This window comes from Tauraco erythrolophus, chromosome 7, assembly GCF_009769465.1.
Source record: "Tauraco erythrolophus isolate bTauEry1 chromosome 7, bTauEry1.pri, whole genome shotgun sequence".
NCBI classification, from domain to species: domain Eukaryota; kingdom Metazoa; phylum Chordata; class Aves; order Musophagiformes; family Musophagidae; genus Tauraco; species Tauraco erythrolophus.
Window position 1 is genome coordinate 60,005,461 of NC_141471.1, and position 22,598 is coordinate 60,028,058.

At 43.2% G+C, this 22,598-nt stretch overlaps 1 protein-coding gene across 1 annotated transcript in view; it reads left to right on the forward strand.

The window, feature by feature from the left end:
* The window catches only part of ITPRID1 (ITPR interacting domain containing 1), a 35,200-nt gene extending 25,238 nt beyond the window's left edge, over positions 1-9,962 (forward strand). Inside the window, exons 8-13 of the mRNA XM_086615179.1 lie at positions 1,044-1,129; positions 1,767-3,275; positions 6,857-6,984; positions 7,805-7,916; positions 8,807-8,953; positions 9,906-9,962. Coding sequence (XP_086471305.1) covers positions 1,044-1,129; positions 1,767-3,275; positions 6,857-6,984; positions 7,805-7,916; positions 8,807-8,953; positions 9,906-9,962 — 2,039 coding nt within the window. The remainder of the gene's footprint in view (positions 1-1,043; positions 1,130-1,766; positions 3,276-6,856; positions 6,985-7,804; positions 7,917-8,806; positions 8,954-9,905) is intronic.
* The last annotated feature ends 12,636 nt before the right edge of the window (positions 9,963-22,598 follow it).

A 22,598-nucleotide genomic window follows, 5' to 3' on the forward strand; every position in this document is an offset into this window, starting at 1 on the left:
GAATTAACAATTCAAGTCTCAGAACTACTAGGTGAATTTTCGTATTTTCATGGATATAACCAGAAGATAAAAAGCCCTAGGATTCAGTAGCAGTTTTGTATGCAAGGAACAAGTGAGGAAGTGTATCCAGAGTGTCTCAGTCTTATTCCCTTCCCCAACAGGCTCCCTCAGCCTACTCCCCCAACTCTGCCTCTGTTTTTGTGCCGGCTAGCTGAGAATGAGGGCATTATCTGAGGATGGAGATATCTGAAAGTGCAAGTTATCCAAAGGCTGAGAGGTATCGGCATGTACAGGATAACTGAGAGTTTACTTTCAAGCATTTGTATTTTTAAAGAGAATTGGCTTTTATTCATGAAACCAGCAAGTTAATACTGTATAATTTATTTAATTGCAAAAGTTGCAATAAGAATTGATACAGCCAGATGATGTGGCTGCTAGATTAGAAACCTTCTCTGGAGTAAATCTAGAATATCTTCCTCTTGCCTTTATGTCCTGCCATGCAACCCTACATCATCTCTGCTTGTTACTGTGATTTCCTGTCCTCAGACCAAAAAACAACAAAGATGATAGATGGTACCTCAAAGCAGAGACAAACTGATCTAGGGAGAGGCTAGGGCAGCTCCCTTTCCCTGTAAGAGTCACCTGGTTGAAGCCACTGAAACTACGTAGATGTGAATGAGACTTGGTCTGAGCCAGATCTAACAATCAAAAGTCAACATTTTTAGCAAATGAAAACAAGTGGTTGGCTGTTTTATAGCTTCTTTACATTGTGTATGTTGTGTGAATGTATCAAAACCAGCAATTTGCAGTTTATGATTACACTGGTGAACAAGTCAATGCTTAGTAAGGTCAGCAGTAGCTATCCTGAGCACATTTTGTGAATTTTTTTCTGGTTGCAGCAATACTGCAGATTTCTGGCCACGATCAAAAATATTTCTAGGAATATACACTTAAAGTGCTCCTGCTTAGCTCTATGTTAATTTTGGCTGAGTACTGCTTTCTGTCCTTCTTTCTAATTCTTCTTACCCTTTTGTTTTCCCCAGCAGAGCTGATGGTGACAAGAACAAGCAGCTGCCAGTCAGACAGCAGTGGGTTCATGGAGGAGCTGCCAGAACCTGTAGTTTTGCAAGTAAGAAATGAGCAATAGTCATCGGTAGGTCTATGGAAACTCTATAACCCTGGCACAAGTAACATGAAAAACTTCAGGGAACTATGAAAGCTTCATGAATTCAAATTAGTCCTCCTAGAACACCTCAGAAGGCAAGAAGCTTTCTCAGAACTTTGTGCAACTCTTCCACCACACTAATGCAAGATTTGTGCAAAGTTACAGGCATTAGAGAAGAAATATTACAAGAATCTTTGATTCTTTGGTTCATTGGGTAGTTAAAGATGTATTTAAAGATGTCTTGGGCGTGCCCAGGGCAAAATAGTGGTGGGGAAACCAGTGTGATAGAACAAACATAATATTTCATAGAATCATAGAATAGTTAGGGTTGGAAGGGACCTCAAAGGTCATCTAGTTCCAACCCCCCTGCCATGGGCAGGGACACCCTCCACTACACTAGGTTGCCCAAAGCTTCATCCAACCTGGCCTTGAACACTTCTAGGGATGGGCCATCTACAACTTCTCTGGGCAACCTGGTCCAGTACCTCACCACCTTCAGAGTGAAAAATTTCTTCCTTATCTGCCCTCTTTCAGTTTAAAGCTATTGCCCCTTGTTCTATCACTACATACCCTTGTAGTCCTCTCTTTTTTTCCCCTTCAGAACGCATCTTTGTCAGGAAAGATTAATTGTGTTTCTGATATCCATGATCAAGAAACAGCTCTGTCACATAGGACAGTTTTTCCTATGTTAAATCAAGACTTTCAACAAAAGCCAGATGATTGTGTTGCTAAGGTCTTCATCACAGATTGCAAGAGCATTTTGACAGTACCTAGATCAACAGAAGCATGCAGTGACCAGGGAGAAGAGACTCATCTGCTGCTGACTGCAGAAAATGGCAAGTATCATGCCTATAAATCTGAGCCACAGACTTTTGTACAAGAAACTTCATGTGACATGGACAAGAAAGAGGATAAAACTGGAGGACAGCAACTGGAAAAAGAGGAGTGCATAAAAGAGCATAGTCCTGGTTTTCAGGGTGATGCTCAGGATGAAGGAGATCCTAGCTCCTCAAAATTGGATCATCATTTATACTTCAGTACGGAACACAAAAAGGTGAATGTAACCTTCATTGAACTGAGTGATGTAAACCCTGCAGTAATCAGTGAGAGCAAAATCAGAGGCAAAGATGAAGGTGGGAGGTGCCTGACTGAAAACAACTTTGGAGTTGCATGTCATGAAAATACCTATCGAGGTTGCACAGGACATGTTAAAGGACCATGGTGGGGAGTAGAAGTGGTCAGCAAAGATGGTACCTTGCTTGCTGTGAATGAGGTGACAAACGGGCAGATGTTCTGCAAAGTGGATGATGATTCAAAAAACACAAGATGCTTCCTGGAAACGGGGCTCCCAGAAGCTCCGCGGTGGGGCTCAGCAGCGCAAAGTGGGAGCAGTGCCTCTTCAAAATGTTCTTTGCCAGTATCTCTAAGGTATCCCTTCTGCCTTGCGAAAGGGCCTGGATTAAGATCATTTGAAGGTCAGGAGACTGATGGTGTAGAGGGGATGTTAGGTGCTAACAGATCAGAACAGGGAGACACTGTCCAAGAAGGTGAAATGGCTTCTGCTCCTCTGAAATCAGTTACTGTTCAGTTGTCATCAGGGCTGGAATTTACTTCAAGGGTGAAGTGCACAGCGCAAAATGTCAGTGAGAGCCTTGCTAGGGAAGATCTTGTGAACTCCTCTGACATGTTAGTACAGCACTCTGAGAGCAGTCCTCTCATGCAGTCAGATCCAGGGGCTTTGAATGATGGAATGAAGCAGACCACTGAAGCCTCCAGCCAAACTGACATCCACGCCAGGAACCCCAGGTGGCTACCACTGCTTCATCCTCCCCATAGACGCCTGACAAAATCAGCCTCTCTTGACGCCATGCTTTGTGGCAAATACAGGTCACACTACTGGGGTGAAGCCTCTGGTGCTGGGGGTGTGCAGGGCAGTTGCTGCTGTCACTGCTGCTGCTGCTGCTGCCACAGTTGCTGCCCGTGGACCTTCCCTGTGGGTGTCCCTCCCCATCGACCTGTGGGCTGCTGTTCAAACCATGCCTCTGCTGAGCTGCAGCTCTCGAAAACGCTGATGCTCCTACAGGACGCTGCAATGCCTAATCTTGCTCCGGTAAGTAGGTTTCTTCTAATATACGGACAGCTGACACACTTAACGAGCTAAATGCACAAGCTGCCTTTTCCTTTTCTCTTGTGCCATGCTTGCTTCTTTAGTAGGACATATCTTGGGAATGTGACTGAGAAAATGGATGGGGAAAGAAGCATTCCCTTCTGGATAAAAATGACAAACATGCCTGCGTACCTTCAGTTTTGTTGGGCTGCTTCTTTAGCAACTTACGTACATCAGTTTGGTCTTAAAATGGTTACTGCAAACCGGGTGATAAAGTTCACAGGTCAAACGAAGAGCTGAGAGATAAGAATTAGTTTCAGTGAGTTCCTGTGAATCAGCTGGTTTACAGTAATAAGTAACGTACTGGACTGCAGGAAATGCAAGGTTATATGATGTAGTGTAATCCTCTTTTAGTGAGAACTCATGTAGGTTATATGACTTAGTGATTTTTAAAGACTAACTGTAAACACCCAGATATATACCGTAAGCCAAACTACTCTAAATCAAGGTGAATTGCCACTTCTCAGATTCTCAAGCCATTCTACCACGATAGAATAAGAAGCTTGCCTTAAATCCAAAGTCCTGCTAAGATGAATATTTGCAATAAAATTACTGATATCAAGAAGTCACCACATTTTCATTTCTTTATTCAGAATTGCTGAAAGTTTCCAGAAGTTGTGAAAGACTCAGGGTATGCTGAGGAAGAAAGCAAGGAAGGGAGCCAGGAGTGGCTTTTGTGTCCTGAGAAAAATGTGGAAGGAGCAGCATACCTCCTGCTGGTTTGCAGGCGTTTCCATTTTTCCTCTTCTCTTTGCTCTTCACAAGGAAATGAAACTCAAACTGTTGTACAAACTGGGGAAAAAATTTATCGGATTCCCAGAAAGTTAAACTAGTGAGTTTTATGCTGCCGTATCACTGAATATATAAATCTGCAATGTCTTGTCTTTGGAACAGTATATTGGAAAATCTACAATGTCTTGTCTTCAGAACAGTGTATCGGAAAAATACGTGTTTTGTCAACTCTCTTGCTGTTGCCACGAGATGGCAGTGAATCAGTACCTTATGCTGTCCTGGGCAGCCTTTTCTCATTGACTGACTACTATTTTACCACTCTTCTAACGGGGGCTAATGGTGGTTTGTTCTCTCTAGTCTCTGGACAGGAAATGTGGGAGGAGCAGACTTTGCACCGTACTGTTCTCCAAGATCTGTTCTTAGGGATATGGCTCCACACCCAAGTCTCTGTGCAATAAGTGAATGAATTTACTGAATATTAGCCACTCTGCAGAGATTACAGCTATGCCTACCTTGTACTTTTCATTAAAGGTAGGGTAGTTTCTACATCTTTTACTGAGAGAAGCTCACTCAGGTTACATCCCATTTACTAAGGGCATGCATGGGGAATGCAGCCATCATGGAGCAACTGTTAGAAGTAAATTTACAGGGTTTACATGCACCTTACCTTAAACAACATCTTGCATGAGAGTAGTCCTGGAATAGTTAGTCCCCTCTCCATCCTTGCTGAGCCTGAACTCTGAATAAATCTGCGTGAACTTGTGCTCTGCAATATGTTCGAAGAGTCAGTACCAGGGGAGCTGCTAAGGCTGACATGGCTTTTCACCAAACCTACCTACATGGTGGGTATCTTGTATATTTTGCATGATGCTTTCTAGATTTTTGTTAGCTTTGAGGAATCAACTAGAAATTTATCTGTGGCCCATTGACTTCTCCCTAGTGACCTGATTGACAAGAGCTCTTAAAGATTATTTGAGGATGTTTTTTTTTTGATGGCTAGAAGTCCTCACTCTGCTCAGATTTGATAGTGGGTAGAAGAAACCATGATTACTATGTGGGCACTGCTCACTTGCAACCCACACACTCTCATCTAGGAACAAGAAAATTGTCTGAGGATCAAGATTAAAGTTTGGGGGGCAAATGAGCAATCAACCAACACTTAATCTGAAGGTGCTCATAACACATCTGACTGCCTCAGTGAGGTGCAATTGCTGCCCTGACCCACAGCATTTAGAGCACCAGCTGTGCTCCATGTGGAGACACTTACGAGAGCTCACCTCTGCTGCAGTCATAGGACCAGCCCTATCAAACCACTGTTAGTCTCTAATTAGCCCTTTCTGGCACAATCTCATGGCTGATGGGCTGGATTTTTTAATTTACTGCTATGGGACGGTTTCTCCAGGGGTCATGCACATCAGGAGTGTGCCTGACACAGCAGATGCATTGAAATGGAGATTAAGAATGAGATTTCTCAAATGCATGGAGAGCATCTTTTGCCCACTAGCTGAGGCTGATCACCCAGCAGGGAGGGTTTCATCATGTTTCAGGCCTTGCTGGAACTCAGGAAAACATTCAAGCACACAAACATGAAGAGATCATCAAAGGACATGTTTGCAGGAATCCAAAGAGACCGGGCATTTCTGTGCTTTGTAAATGTGCCTCTTGTTCCCTATCAGTTACAGTAGTCAGCAGTGGAGTGCAGGTTTCTACACCATCTTCCCATGTCTTACAAGAGACCAAAATCTGCCAAGATGGGAACGTGTCAAACACCACCTTGAACTCAGAGCAGTTTCAGCATAATAGGGGAGCGTGCTTTCAGAAGGCAGACAGTATTGTCTCCAAAATCATTCGGATGATGTTGTCTGCATTACTGTCCTGAACAAGGTGGGAAAAGTCAAGGAAAAGTCTTTAATGTGGCTAGAAACATAGATGGTTCAAAGTCATTAGTGGGCTGCCCTTCTGTTAGTTCTGTGCTACAAAGCAGTAACTTGCAAATCTTATCATTTTTTGTGTACCATTCCTGCTCATTCATCTCACTTGCCTTGAGATATTCCTGGTATAGATGGCTACATCAGGGTAGATGTAGATGATCAGTCATACTAGCTAACTTCTCTCAGTGAAGAGTAATGGTCACAGTTACGGCATAGATCCTCTGACCTATTATGGATGTTTGCTTTTGGATCAGAACATTTGTTCCGTTGCAGTAAATGTCTGCATTTGGTTATATAAATCCAATTCTAGGTTTCTAACTGGTAATAGATGAGAAATTATCAGCGTAACACTTAGCAGAAACCATCAGGAAAGACACTTTTCCTTCTCATAGTTCTTATATATCTTCCCTCCCTCTCTCCATCTTTCTCCTTTTCAAAACAATTTCTAACTTCCAGTGGATAGTAATTTAACCTATTTTACCCAAAGCAACTCATCCTTCTCAAATATAATGTCTGACAACAGTGCAATAACATCAGAATTTGGCACATTACATCAGATCTTTGATCAAAGTCCTTTTTCTCTTCAATGGCAAAAATGAAATTCTCACTGGCTTGAGTAGTGCCAGAACTTAATTGTGCATGCTTGAGGGGAAAAGATGGTGACTGAGATGTGAGTGATGCACCCAGAGCAAACTCACTTGAAGTGCCATCTGGACTTTCACAGCAGCTGCTCACAGAATCCCTGTTGCGCGGGTAAGAGGAGGACCCATGCCGTTCGGGCCGTCAGCTTCAAAAGCACTTGACATGGAAGAGCTCAAAGAAAAGTAGTAAAGTGGTGTGCCTTCTTGCTTTCCTGTGTAGTGTACCCTTCATGAAATAGAAGCGATGAAGAGCTCCTGCCGGTACTTCCAGGAGAAGCTGGATGAGATTGAACAGCATCTGACCGAACAGCAGGTGCTGTTTGCCAGCGCAATGCCAGATGAAGGAAGGTAATGGCAGCCCAATACACCTACCTAACTCCAAAGCCAGCATCAACAACAGCCCATGAGCACATGCAACATGTCTGGTCACTTGTGTTACAACACCACTTCTGGTCAGTGAGGTGCAGCTATGGGCATCCCACAAGAGGAGGAGAAATGTATTGTGATGTGATTTTTGCTCAGAGGAAAGTCCAGCTTCTCTCCACACTGTTCAAGGCTTTTAAACATCAGCATTGCAAAAGGGAGGATTGCTCCATAAATGCAGGCTGGATTTTTAGTGAGCAACTACTATGTTTGAATAGCAATAGGAACACAGGAACAGATCTCAGTCAGCTGGACCTCGGTATCCCAGGTCAATGCTAGGTTCAGAGAAGGAGGTTAGAGTGATCTCTGACAAATGAGTTCCTTTAGGCCATGTACTTAGTGCTCACGATCAATGGAGTGATGATACAGGAAAAACTGACCTAGCCCAAGCTCACAGTGATTACTGAGAAGCCTCAGGTTCACAAGAAGTTTCTAGGGGCTTTCAGTCTTGAGTTACCTGAAAGTAGAGCATTTATGCAGTCTTTGTGCTGGCAATAAATCAGAAGTGATAAACCTGTCCAGACTCAAGCTGTCTTTGCAACTACATGATATTTAATCTGGCAACTGGGATACTCAAAGAAATGACAGTCAAGTAGACAAGGGGTGTTGTTATTTTGTAAAGTATCCTGAGACCATGGGTGAAAACAAGACCGCAACAGAGGGAGATACAGGTGTTATGCTGGGGCTGAGGAAGAGGAGGGTGTTCACTGCTCGCTCAAGTGTGCTTTCACTGCTGTTCCTACAGGGATGAAGGCAGACACCTGCAACTCTTACGGCGAGCCGTTCGTCAGGAGGTTGCAGAACTGGAATTTTGGCTGAATGACCAAGCTTGCCAGGTCAGGGAGGGCATCCTTATGGTAAGTTGCACAAGCCACTGCTCTGTGTCTGTGGGGAGAGTTTAAAGTCTGTCTTGCTATTCAGTGTTCGAAATGTTAACTCTGAGGTGCATCTGAGTAAACCTTTCAGCACCAAGAATGGGAGGATTTCTGATAACAGACTTACACTTCACATCTTTGACTCTCTGTGACTGTGCTACCTGAGCTCAACCAACCAGGAAAAGAGCCAATACTTATAGAAGTGACTGTACTCTCCTCTGCTCTATAAAGGTCCCATGACTTCCAGAGTAAAGTGACAGGCAGTCAGACTACAGAAATACTGATAAATGGTTACTGCTCTGGTTCTTTTCTGGAACTGCTCTCCCTTTGATAGGGAAAGGTAAAGAAAACATGATCAGGGGATCAGTTGTTTGTCTTTGATTCTTCCCCAACAAACTTGGGTTAGAAGGTCAAGATTGTAATGGTCACAGATTGAAGTCCATTTGGAGATCTTCCATTAGGCAATCATATCTATCTGTTGAAATAAAATGTCCTTTAGGCCTTTCTCCTCCTTTTTATGGCAACATCTCCTTTGCCAGCTATGGCATGTCTTCTTTGGACAAAGCAGAAGCAGGCACGCTTCATATACTCTTGTGTATCCTGCTTGATTCCTTTTATTATATTTTTATTACTGCAATATGCTTTTCCTTCTATTTTCTCTGCAGCAGCTGGACCAATTACTAGTAGAACAATCCCATCTGTTTTCTGAGCTCGGACTTTCTGATTGGAAGGGAGAAAGAAAAGCCCAGAATAAAAAAGCGTTTCCAGATGCTGCTGACACTGCGCATCCTCAAAGTGGGTGCTCAGAACTGGTGCTCCAAAGGGTTCCTAGCAAAAACACCACAGCAACAGGCTCACTCTCTGCCCTGCAGTTGGGGGCACCCCCAGTGCAGTTTCCTACCAGAACACCACCTGAGCTGAATTCAGCTGAGTCTGACCCACAGGAGCTCGCCACCAGTAAAAAGGAAATGAAAGGACCTCCTCCAGCAAAAATAGACTTCAAGGCATTTTTACATAACGTAAGGAGATGTTTCAGTCTCACCCTCCAGGTTGTAAGCGGAAGGGATCGCTGACTTGCAGTGTGGTTTTACTGTGCAGCGTTTCATTGCCACAGCCTAGGCCAGGACCCTTTCCCACTAAACCGTATGTTCATCCAAAGGGATGGAGCCTTTATTTCAGGGCGCTTCCATTCTGCATAAGTAACACAGGTAGAACTGGGACTGGGCCTGCCTCGGTATTTCTCAGTAAGCTGTGGTAATGATCTAAATGCTCCAAAGAGAAGAACGTATAAACTCATGGATGGTATTGGCCTGGCTTGCTTGAACTTTGAATGCAACTGTTTGACTAATATTCAACCCTCTTCCACTGTGTGAAATTAGTAATTTATGGCTTCAATTTAGTAATTTATGGCTTCAATTTGCAGAAACAATTATACAGTTTTGCAGGGGCAGTCAAGGCAGTGAACTGGAAGGCTTGTTGTTTTTCTGAAGAAATTCAAAGTCAGCATTTCTGACTGACGTGATCTCACAATGTAGCCATAAAAATTTGTTTGCCTGCCTTTCTGAGTACAAAATATGCCTAGAAAATCTCTTAGATGGCTGCCTTATAATTTGATAGTCTCTTCTACCTAAGCATGTGTCCCAATTTTTAAAGGACAGATCATTCTTTTAAATAAATGATTATGGTTAAATTCTGCATAAACTTAGTGTAGACATCACAGGAGGGAGTGTTCTTTATAGTAGTTTTATACTACTTTCTTTATTTATGTTGATATTACCACTCATGTTATCAAGCAGAATCAGGTTGCTTAGTGCACAATGCAAAGAATGAGAACTATTGGCAGTGAGGAACAAGGAATTGAAATATTTGAGATTATTTTTGTCATCTTTTGCACGCATTCTCTTTTAAGACTAGTCTTGGTCATTCTCTCAACATACAAAGAAAATAACACTTTTTCCCCTTTTTTTCCAGTTGAAGAAATCTTTCCAAAATTCTTTAGGTAATGATTCAGCAGAAGGAAAAGACTGACGGCGGACAGACTGATGGATTTTAGTTTTAATAATTGTGGCCTTTTTCCCGAAATGGATGATGTACCACAAAAACCAATGAACACAACATCACATTATAGAAGGTTCTGATGACAGCAGTTTCATTTGCAAGGAGATGACGGGTCAGAAAATCAGGCATTTTTAACGGATGTTTCAAAGAGAGCAGCTAGGTATTATGCTATTCTGTGACTGCAAAACTTACTACGCTCCTATTGGCAATCACATGGGATAGGGTTGTTCTTTGCAAAGTCATTTAAAAGGAAGAGGAGAGGGCTTATTTTTGAGAATAAACTTAAGAACTTGCAGACAGTCCAGGAGATATCACTAGAAGGTATTTTCCTTATAGCCAGTTATTTTAACGCAGTCCTTCAACCAATATTAATCCTCAAGCCCAAACTACCTTGTATAGTCCTAGCTGCTTTCTAGCTTTTAACTTTCTACTAACTTGCCTCTGACTAACTTTGAGGCCAGTATCTACTGTCAGTATCAAACCAGAAGCTTACTGACGGTGTATAAAATGTTAAATACTAACTTTGTCAAACTATTATTGTGGATAGTCTCCTGGCTGTCCTCTTCCTTTTCATATTTGCTTCACATAAATCCAATTAAAACCAAAATGAGATTAGAAACACGAGATTTTCTACACTATAACCTTGAATCAGAATCCTGGTTCAGTTTCCTGGGGAGTGCGCAGAGCCCGGATTCATACAGAAAGCGCCGTGAGAAAAGACTGCTCAGGTTTGGATCACAGCAAAGAAATGGAACTGGTTCATTTTGAAAGCAGTGCAGTTTGTACTACTGCTTTCAGTTTAGCACTTCCCAGACTGTGAGATGTCCTACTGGCTTGTTTGTCTAATGCTCTGGAGGGATCTTAGGTGTCATTTAGACTTCGGTGTTGCAAATCACAGCTCTGCGAAGGTGCAAATAGAAGTAGCATTTGCACATGTTTAAGGAGAAAATGGAGTCAAACATGCTGAGCAGCCTCGAGGCTCCCTGCACCTCCACGTTTCCACAGATGTTCAGGGTAATAAAATGATTGGGGGAGAGAAGTACATAACATAGGAACTGACAAGATCCTCCACAGCCTGCTGGGCTATGAATTTTAGTGGTTGAAATTTGCCCCTTTCTTGAGACTCCGGATGGGATTTGTACACCACTTCCATGCTATCAAGTGTTTAAGAGTTTCTACGCCAAGATTTGTGATTGTGACAATATCTTCAGGCAGCATGCAAACAGGACCAAAGCATCCTTTGCTTAAGTTTTGGTGGAACAAGCAATAAATTTGGCTTAGTATTTTTCCTCTCCACTGACTTATGAACTGCACTTGCAGATGTTGTGCCTTAGTTTGTGGAGGAAGGCAAATAACGGTGAAGGGTGGACAATGATGCCAGTGCTGAAGGTGTCCTGGAAGAGAGGATGGCTAAGAAGGTTCCTTACCTCGCCTGCACCAAGGCTGCGATTCCTCCCATGAAGCAAGTTGGGTTCTGCAAGTGTCACTGCAGCACGATGCATAAAAGCTCTGTCGGCGTGGGATGCTGCAACCATTGTCTGCCTGTCTTATGGCCATGTACACAGAAGACGGTATTGGCAGGTGGCAGCTCTTCTTGATTAGAAAGATCATGCAGGACCTCTGGTGCTATTTGAATTCTATCATTTGTATTCTCAACCAGGACTAAATCTGACTCCTAGTAACAAAACTTTCATGTTTGAATAGTCTCTAGATGATTGGTATGTGCAATCCCTTTCCTCATTTCAATTCAATTGTAAAATAATCTTGTGCAAGCTATGGACAAGCTAGAGTTCCTCCATATGCAACTCTTAGACAACCACAAATGCTGTTACCTTGAATTTGTTTGCATTTATAGCTAGATAACCTTTCAAGCCCTCGATGTTGTTTTAACAGTTAAGAGCTGTAACCTTGTAGCAATAAAAAACACACCAAGCAATGGGGAAAGGAAAAATCTTCTGACTCACCCTAGAGAACAAGTGATATTTCACTTCCTAACTCCTCCAAGCGTATTACAAGGATGGCTGGACTCAGCCTCATAATGCTGCTGTTGAAGATGGGAGAGGAAAGAAAAGAAAACACACAGTAATTTTGTGATCAGGAAAGTCTGGGGGTAGGATGGTGAGCTCAGGAGCCAGCTGTGCACCCACTTAACCTCACAGTGCTACCAACCCTTTAAACTCTATCATTTATTTCCCTTTAGGGCAGTCATAAGCAAATATGGTAGGAATCTTAATGATAACTCCACAGAATTAATGAAATAATAACCTATCTGCGTATCATAATTGCTTTAGCTAGCTAGAACCATATGAATTATCTTGCCAACTCACAAGGCAGCAGGTCATATCTTGGGGGGGGTGGAGGGAGCTACATGACTTGTGAAAAGCATTAGGGCTAGGCAGTTTGCAATTTTGAAATCTGAAGAAAATTAAGCCTGTGACACTGCAGGACTGCTGACCAAAAAAAAAAAAAAGGAAAAAAATAAAGGGGAAAAAAAGTAGGTGAAGAAATGGACGTATTTGAGCTAAAGAAGCTAGACTGTTTTCCTCTGTATTCCACCTCTCCTAAACTGAAATAGGTAGAACCATTGGCTGTGTTTCACAGGAGTGTTGAGGCCCCACAAAGGTCCATGCAGTATAGCTCAGACCTGCTATGGAAAAGGTTAAGATGTGTAGGGTGCAGGTATGTTACAGCAGTGGTCCTTCTCCTGCTCTCCAGTGCTTTTTCGGCATCTCTTGCCTGCAGAAACCTAAAACTACCACCTGAAATCCTTGTAACTCCCTTTTAAAGGCTCAGCACTTCCTTTGCCCTGGTCACAGTTTCCGGAGTGCAAGGGCAACACGCAGCCTCATCAAAGCAGGAGGGGGGAAAGGCGTGGGGCAGCAGGGGAAGTCAATTAAGAAATGGTTCCCTGACAGAAGTAGAAAATTCAAAAACTAATGACTGCTTTTGCCCACCCTAGTTGAGTAGCAATTCGTGTCACTTGGATTTTACTTCTTTTGTCACTGTCTTTTGCCTTCGTTGGTTTTCCCTGATGCCCCATAAATCTTTAAACCCTGAAGCTAAAAGAGGCTGCATTGTGCACCAGCTTGAATATTGATTTTGCTAGAGAGTATAAAATCTAGAGAGATAATAAGGAAATCCATCTAAGGTACCCTGCCAAGGGCTCCCATTAGTTGCTTTACCAGGCATCAATTCAATAAACCCTCGAGAGCAGCACATGAATAAACATCAGAGCCTCTCTGGCATGTTAATGCATCAGTTGCCTAATTGTCAATGCTGCCAACAGATTCCAAGAAAAGTAGTATCTTGGGAGTTCAGCCCCTTCCAACTTCAAGCCCAAAGAAGATTTGACACCAGCTTAGAAGAAGGTGAGGCTCAGGAGAGGGGGTGTGACAGCCAAATAACACCGGCATGGCTGCTTTCGGTGTGGTGCTGACCTCCTGCTGGATGCACAGCCCAGCTTCACACAATCTGGGTGCGCTGCCTCCGTATTCCATCCCAGTGCACGGTGATGAGGTGCCGCAGGTCAGGCCCATGGCTTTCCCCAGGCGGGAATGGAATTTTTCTTTGAAAAAAAAAAGGAGTTGCAAATTTTGACCTCAAGCAATAGGAATGAACTGCTCCTGAGCTCCCAGACTTTACTGACTCTCCGCTCCAGGGCTGCCAGTGAGCCCGGGTGGCGAGAAGCCGGCACCTTATTCTGGGCTCTACCATGTGTTTTCCCTGTGACCGGGTTCTTTTTCTCTACCCCATGGGGACCCTTATTCCTGGCACAGCTTCTTTCTGTCTTATCTAATGAGGTTTTAAATTCCTCACAGAGAAGTTATTCTCTCCTAATGTGTTCATACAGTGCCTGGCACAATAGGGGCCTAATATCAGTTGGGACCTCTACTTGCTGCTGCGATAATAATTTTATGAGCAGCCTTTCATTAAGATCCATTGCTGCTTAAGAAACAGCTGCACTGTCACTTTATAAGGCTGTGGACTGTTTTAACTCCCTCTGCTCCAGAAACAAGGTTTTGATCTTCCCTGTAGAAATGGGTAGACTGAAGCATGAACAAAAGGGCAGTTTTGCTATCAAATGGAAAAATTCAGAGTCAGAACATCCAAGACTTCCAGGAACTAAAAGACTATGAGACAGCACTGTTCTCACTTCACTGAAGAGGTGCATTTGAATTAATCCATCTTCATTTCATTCTTTTCCATTGTCTTTCAGTGGGCACATCACTCACTCAATTAGCACAGATCACAGCTAGTAAGAGGGACACAGGTGTGTCCCACTGAGGCTGTTCAACCTTAATACGGGAAACATTTATTACCATGACAAATAATGCAGAACACTGGCAGCCTTTTCCTGAATTTATTTCCACCCCATCCCTCCATTAAAATACAAAAGAAGCCCATCAAGATATTAGAGCTTATAGTTAATGATAGTCACAGAAGTAGGGAGGAGAGGAGGCAAGAAGTAGAGAGACCAGCAGTCAGGAGATAAGAAGGTGGGTTTTTTTTTTCCCCCACCTCATATCTGAAGGGAGTGTGAGGGGTCCCTGTGGCATCACCTGAAGATGTTGGCACATGTATCCCTTGCATCTCACTGGCAAGCTCTGGCCCTGTAAGCTGCAAAAGGCTTCTGCAAATACAGACAGGTAAAATATTCCCCTCTCCAGTGCTCTCTGTTAGACCAGCTGCCTCCAGGAATGGCTGCAGTGAGCATTTATTAGGTAAAGCAAGCATCTGCCAAGGGTCGCAGGCTGCCCGGGGTCCTGAAAAGGCGCGGGATGAGGGTCCTGTATTCTAGAGGGGTGGTGAAGAAAACTCTGGTGCCCATCTTGACGTTTCCATCCCATTTCAATTTCAATGTACGAATTTTGGGGAAATTGCTTTACATCATCTCCTAGTCTGTGAAGATATGGTAAGATACAGCTTTCACAACATGTTGAGCTTCCTTTCCAACAGACAACTCAAGTCAAGCTATTGTAGCCCTACTGTGAAACAAGGTGTGTGGGAAAAGTCTGTAGTTAAATATTATCTTGCTGGTGAATTAGCTTTTTAAAGGTTGCCTGGATTTTCCAGAGGTTTTTCTAAGCAACTGACAGAAAGAGAAATTACGGGGAATAGGAAATAGTTGCAGACATTTAGGAAAAAAAAAAACACAAAACAAAACCCAATTTACTTGAAGACTCGGGTCTATTGTATCAGTGACGCTTCTGTAATGTCCTGCATAAGGGCTCAACTGCCCTTAATTTTTGATCTACACGGAATAGCAATAATGAGAAAACGTTATTCTCGTTACATCGGGAGAGCTGTTCCAAATCCAGGGTTGCTCTAATTGGAGCAGTGCACATTGGAGGCAGGGTAGCCTGGACTCCTCGCATCCTTGTCCCATTTAACAAATACGGAAGTAGAAGCAAGGGCACCCGAGTCATCCCAAACCAGGCCAGGCAAACGTGAGCGGCACCTTTCTCAGGCTTGGGTTTCCTGCAGAGCTAACCCATGGAGGAGTGAGAGTGCGTGTGCGTGGCCAGGGGTGGAGGGGAGCTGGAGTGGGATGTCCAGGGGAATTTGGAGCAGCTGTTGCCAAAGAAATCTCATTCTGGGAGCTGATGCAATAGCCTCGTGGTTGGTGTCAGCAGGTTGTATCCAGCTGTTGCCAAGCAAGCCCATCCTCAGAGACTGGCACTGGGAAGCAATTGCTGCCAAAGCATGCAGCAGCTGGGCTGACTGCCACCCAGGCAGGAGGTGAGCAAAGGGGCTTGTGAGCAGCACGAGGGAGATGTGGTAGCTGTGGATGGGACAGGGGAATCTGAAAATAAAGTGCAGATGCAGAAAGAAATGGAGAAAGAGCAATAGTCGAGGAGGTATAGTGAAAATGAGAGACTAGACAAGGGAAGAATGAAGCAGAAGTTAATTTATATATAGGTTCATCTATTTAAAGGTAGCCCAAAGGTATTTGTCCAATACATAGAGGTCCTGCAATGAAGTAAGCTCTCTTAGCCCTCACTTGGAAACCAAGGGAAATAAATTCACTTGTTGCTCTTCCTGAGGACTCTTATGAGCACTTCAGGATCACAGACAAAAAAAGGGGTTAAGGACCACAGTCAGATTAAGATGAAGCAGAGAAGAGCAGTCAGTTTAAGGCTATCCAAGTCCTTAACAACTGGGTGCTGTATCAAGAACATAAGAAATGGGCTCCCGGGCCAGACCACCTGCAATGGGACTATATCTTTGACAGAGAAACTAGGAAATGTTTTTCAGGGAGAGCCTGACTACTTTTTTGCAGGCTTCTCTCCTCATATGTCCCAGCAGCCACAATGGTTGGATAAGGGACATTAGAGCATACGTTTCTGCCTGTACCCATTAGCATCTGTTAACATTACAGAATGACAGGTTGAGACGGACCTCCTGAGATCATCTCATTCAACATCCCACTCAAAGAGAGACTAGCCTGTCTTCTTCTCCATTAACATGTCTAATCTTTTATGTATCCTCCTACCATGAGCTCCCACTACTTTCTGTGGAAACAAAGCCCAGAAATTGCTACTTGCTGTGTGAACTCTTCTATTTTGTCAGTTTTAAACTGATCTCCTACTTCTGATGAATGGCCTCTAATTCTAGAAGTGCAGGATTTGGTGCAAAAGTGGTCTACATTCACCTTCTCCATCACTTTCCTGATTCTATAACCCTGAGGAGCCTAGCAGCTCCAAACTGAAGAGTCCCAGCCCCTTTAGTCTTCTCTCTCCGGTGAGTTCCTCCATCCTCTTTATCTTTTTCACCCAAATCTATCTGGATGCCAACAAAAGTTTTCTGGATTTTCAACTTTGTATGTTTTTTTCCAAAGTTGTTAAAAATTCCAGGAAACTTTTTCCTCCGGTCCAATTTATAAACTCACCTTTATTATAGCTACTGGTTTCTGCTGCCATTCTCCAGTCTCACTGGAAAGGGAGAGTCTGAACCTGCTGCCCTCTTCTACCAGAAATATCACAGAAGAGAGCTAAGAGTCCTTATGAATTTGGGGCAAAATCATCATAACCTGCAAACAAATGCTCTGCCTCAAACTCTTTTTTCTCATCTGAGTCTTTTCTCAAAGTCCAGCCCTTGCCAAATCCAAATCTTTACTCAATTATAAATATTCCTCTATCGTCACAAGAAGTGTTACGGAAAATGTACGGTCTCTTCTTATCGAAGTCAAAAACCAAACACATAGAAGAGCGAGGAGACATAGAATGGATGAAAGATACGGGACTAGAATGAAGACAGGAGGAAGAGAGAGAAGCACAGCAAGAAAGAGAGGACCGAGGAGAAAAGCAGAAAGAGGAATGCAGAGTCAGCTGTACAGGTGGCTGCAAACAAGAAAAGCAAGACGCCTGGGTCCCTGTACTAGGGCTTGTGTTTATGTGTCTACCATTGGAAACGGTATTCTGTCTTCCCTGGGAATCCACAGGGAAGGTCACAGATGCTACTTGCCTACCTGATGCAGCTCCTAGACAGCAGACACCTATCTATGGGGAAGAAAAGCCAGGGATGGACTACAGGAAAGTATCCAGTCAGTATAAGTTTGCAGATCCTGGCTAGGACTGGCAGATGGATAAATGATTCTCCTCACGTGCTATATGACTGTGCAGACGCTTTTCTATTACTGTTTTGCCCTCAGTTTATAGTTTTAGTCCTTCTTTACTCTTTTATTCTTTACTTCTGCTGTAGGAGTGACATTGATTTTTTTTTTTTTTGTATCATATCCTCTCAGATTCAGTCTTTTATTGTGCTCTGAATTGTAGCCAACCTGTCAGGTAAAGCTTCAGAATCCACAAAGGCAACCTCTGAGAGTCTTGGTTGGGAATATTTAAGCCAGAAGGTGTGTTGGTCGTCTTCTAGGCAGCTAGCGGTGTGAGATGGCAGCTAATTCAATACAAGAGGGATAATGTTAACACAGTTAAGCATGAATTTAGACATGTCACTGCTAATCCCTAGATTAACAAGAGGGAAGGAAATGTGTCAAAATAATAAAGTACCTATTAAAAAGGCTGTTGAGACAGACACTGATCCATAGTTAGCACCAATAGATGACAGAACATCGTCAGTGAAGCGTGAGCTGTCATCTGGCAACGCTCTGTTCTGCAGAAACCAGACGAGTTAGGGACTTATGTCAGACTCACTGGGGATTTCTAGACATTGAAAAAAATAAATAAGGCAAGCAAATTTGGATGAAAAATAAAATAATAATATTTTTTCAAAATTCTCACCTTAATTTGGGGTCTTTAGGACTTTCTCCTTTTGTTCTCTGGCCCCACAGGGAAAAGTGATGATCCAGCAGCATACTCATATGAACTGTGTGAAATTGCTGTCACAGTTACTGAAGCCCTTTAGAGGAATAAATTAATTACTGTCTTCAGATCATACAAGAAAGAGGACAAAGGTCTCGGAGGACAACAGGTAGGAACCCCAAAAGTCTGAGACAGCTGGAGAGACTCAGAGACTATGTGAAACACAGGACTTCTTAGGCACTAATCCCATGCTGCTGATTTGGTTTATCAGCTAACAGTATGCATGTGAAGCTCTGGCTAATGTAGCTTCTTAATGTTTGTTAGTGGTTTTACTTTCCAGAGAGGAAAGGAGGGTCTATAAGCTGGTTTTTAAAGATGCCCTGGGATGATCCCACCATGCCCTCTGGGGGTTGTGGGAGAGCTGTGCTGCAGCCCAGGGCAGCAGAAGGCAGGCAGTGGTCGGGGCCAGCACCTTGGCTCTGCCTGGCTTGTGGATGGCATCCTTGGCACCAGCAAGAGCTCCAAAATCATTAAACGGGGGGAAAAAAAAAAAAAGAAAAGGGTGAGGGGGAGGGATTGTGTGTGCATGAAGTATTTTTTTAATTGCCTTATGGTTTTGAGCCTTGTTCAGGATTTTCCCTGTAAGCAGGAGGTCTAGGAATTTAGCTGGATGTGTCAGTCTATATCTTATTAGGAAAGTAAGCAGCATACAGTATTATATGTGCTTGGGTGCAAGGTCCATGGTGAAATGAAGGAGGAACCTATCCACCCCTCTTAAGAGGCTTAAGAAATACCCGCTTGCTGTGCTCTGAAGCTGTCTCTTTCCAGCATTCATTAATAGACCATCACATTTTGGTGAAATAAAAGAGTTTTTTCCAGTATTCTATGAAATGTTCTAGTTTTCTTACTTCTCCTTTCCGTGCATCTATGTTCAAATCTGCCTGTATTGTTCAAACGAAGGTTAGGTATCTATTGTTTTTTAAGGTATAAACTTGATCTTTGATTATTTTTATAGTTTGGCTTCTTAATTATATCACTCCAAGACAAACAATTCAAGGATAAAGATTAATTGCTTTTAATGTTGCTTCATATTTGTTGTGCTGCAGATAATACTTGTTTTAAGTAAGTGGAAACAGGTGTGTAACAATTGATTAAATTAAATTAAACAAGCAAGTCGGGAATGAAATGCACATGGCTATTTTCAAGGAGAGAGATTGTAAACACTAATTAAGCAGCTGGAAATCAATAACTACACAAAACTATTTCCTCTTCCCAGTTTTATGAGGTGGAGGAAGACCTCATGTTTTCAGTCATGACATGGTTATTTATATCTTGCTGAGGTATAAATAAGAGGTGCCCATAACCAGGCCAGCCGTGGCATGGATGCAGCCAGCTGAATTTTCTTATCTGGGCCCTTCTGAATCCTGTAGAGGCCCAAGTAGCATGATGTAGCCCCGCTTTCACACTGCCCACTGATTCCCAAAAGAGAGAGTGACTTGTCTAAAGTGAATCATTTTCAGAACTAATTAGCAAAAATAATCTTCTGTTCCCCTTCTGGCTAAAATTAAGTCCTTTTATATAAAATAAGGGATGGACAGTACCTTTCCAGTGCTGAACTACTATACAAGACTTCTGTAAATTTTGTATGTATATGAATAAAAAAGACCTAGAAAGGGGAGAAACAGATTTGCAAAATTCTCCAAAGGCCTCAGTGTTAATTTCTGCTTTTAGAGAACAGCCATTAGCATTGACCTTCTTAGTCAATAGATGTGCTCCCTGCAGAAGCACAGACAGGCTCTTGACTTTTGCAACCGAAACCAGTTCGATGGCTTTTTCTACTACTGCTAGCAGAAACCAACACAGCTAAGTTAAACCAAGAAGCTACTTTCCAGTCTGTTTTGTGCAACCCAGTGCACAGCTATTTACAAAGCCCCCAGCAGACACCTGTGTGCTGGCCCACAAGAGGCAACAAAAGGCTAATGCTGGGTGCACAGAGGATCCACAGCAGACAACTTGCCTCATGGGGCTGATTTCCCAGGTGTCCCCATGCTGGTTGAAGAGGAGGTTTCCCTGCACCCAAGGGAGCAATGGCTGTGCTGGCTGAGGAGGGGGAGCAGGTCCTGCTGCTCAGAAACTGGTGGCCAGCCCTGCCTGCTTAGCATTTGCATGCACAAAGCCTAGCTCCGAGGTCTATGGTAGATCATTCATCATCATCATCATCATTGTAGTAGTAGTAGTAGTAGTAGTAGTAGTATGTGGAGAGGAGGGAGATATAGCCTTCTCTTTTTGTCCCTGGGGGCCCTAGGGAAGGTGAGTGAAACAGGTTCAGTCTCCAACTCGTACACCATCTCTAGCTGATCCTGAACCAAGTGTGGGTATATTTTAGGGACAAGAGTCACAGAGTCTGGACAGATGCAAGCTGTCTGGATGGATGGAGCTGTTTCACTTGACATAAATAATTAGAAATTAATTGGAACACAGACTGGACTACGCCCACCCTTCCCTCCCCACATCTTCCTACCGCCATCATCTCCTCTCCCTGCTGCTCTAACAGGGAAGCCATTAAAAATACTGTTCCCAAGGAGGTGACTTGGAATGGCAGCAGAGGGAGCAGGGAGGAGAGGAGGCTCTTCTCTTCCCTCATAGCTTTACAGGTATGCACTTGCAGCTTTTATTTTGGGTTGTAAGCACATCCAGAGGTTTAAGTGGATGGCTGGATTTACTATCACCAGAGCACCTTCAGCAGGGGCCCACACTGCTGCTTTCACAAGGTCTCTGGTCCTCCTTCCATGTGTATAGGAGCATTCGTGACAGTGGCTGTAGAAAGTGGACACCCTGCTATTGCTCTTCCACAAGATCCTCATGGAGGTTTGCATGCGGCTGGGAACGCGTGGTGTTTGGTTTAAATGCATCATACCTTGGGTGGATGAGAGTTTATGTAATGAAAAGAGAGTTCGGTTCAACTTGTTTTCAAAATGTACTTGCTGGAAGATCTGTCTGCCTCTTCTGTCATGTTTTATGTTAATAATTTCCTGGCCCTGCTGAACAAAAAGAAGTCCTCTGCGACCTTACCGGACCATTAAAAAAGAGAGACAGCTCTCACCTGCCTCTGCAAAATCTGGTATTAGCAACTATTGTTCTCATTTTTCATGACTGATAAGTAGGAAAACTAACAAAGAATGGGCATTTAATTGAACTATGGGCAAAGAGGCACTTGATGGTTGGACATAGCTTAAATTGAAGCACCCTTTATTAATGTAATTGAAAGAGATACTGACCACTGAAGATCAGGTTCACAAACGTTCCTCTCCGTGACATTACCCTGGCATTGTTCTCTTCACACAACCCAAGTGGTCTCTTTTCACTATGATATTACTTCAAAAAGTTTTCCCAATGCCTTGTGGGTTTAAATAGTACTGCTGAAAGTGAGTATGTGCGTGAGTGCCCTCAGAGGAAGAAAAGTTGCCCAGTTCATTCTGGTGACGTCAAAACTCTGTGTCCATAATGGAAATTGTATTGCACTGGCCGACTAATCAAACACATTTTCAGTGTGTTGTAGCAATGCTCCTTATTCTAATGGCTGCCTCATTAGAAACATCTTTCTGGCAAGATACAAAATTTGCCTTTCTGAGAGAATAGAGAGTTTCATCTCCTGAGGTCCAGACTCCACTGAAGTCACTCTTCTGGGACAGTTTCCAGTTTTTATGCCGTGTTGGGAAATTAACTTTGTGCCATCTTGGCCCCATTAAACCAGTGGGAGTTTTGCCTTGTACTGCGGCAGAATCAGGATGTTGTGCACTCTGTAATAATTGAACTGGAAATTATAGGAGCACAATCTTCCTTCTGCCCTATTAATGAGCTTAACAACTTGCTAGGAGCAAGCTTCTGCAGATAAGGAATCTGTGCGACTATTTACACAAATCCCACATGAAGCAAAGCTTACATGTCTCGAATGAATGAAATGTAATGTACCCATCCCGGGCTCAGTGTTCAGCAGCTTGCTGCCAAACCTTCGGCTGGGCTTTAATCTAATGTTGTTGTAGGAAGAACGGATAAAATGCTAACAACTAACACACCTTTTTGGTATTAGGATTGCAAGCTTGAAATGCAGGCACTGAAATTAAGGGAATTTTAGACCTGGTTTCAATGGAAGCAGAACTGCTTCTACAAATCTCATCGAGCATAGTTTTGTTTGTTCGTTTGTTTTCTCCCTTGGAAATATTTTGTGCTGTCTCCTTAGTAGCATCACCTGTAATGGAAGAGACCGTCCCAGGCAGAGGACACCATCTTGCTCTGAATAGCAGGCAGTGAGCTCCTTAGCAATAGGACCCAAGCAAGGACTGCC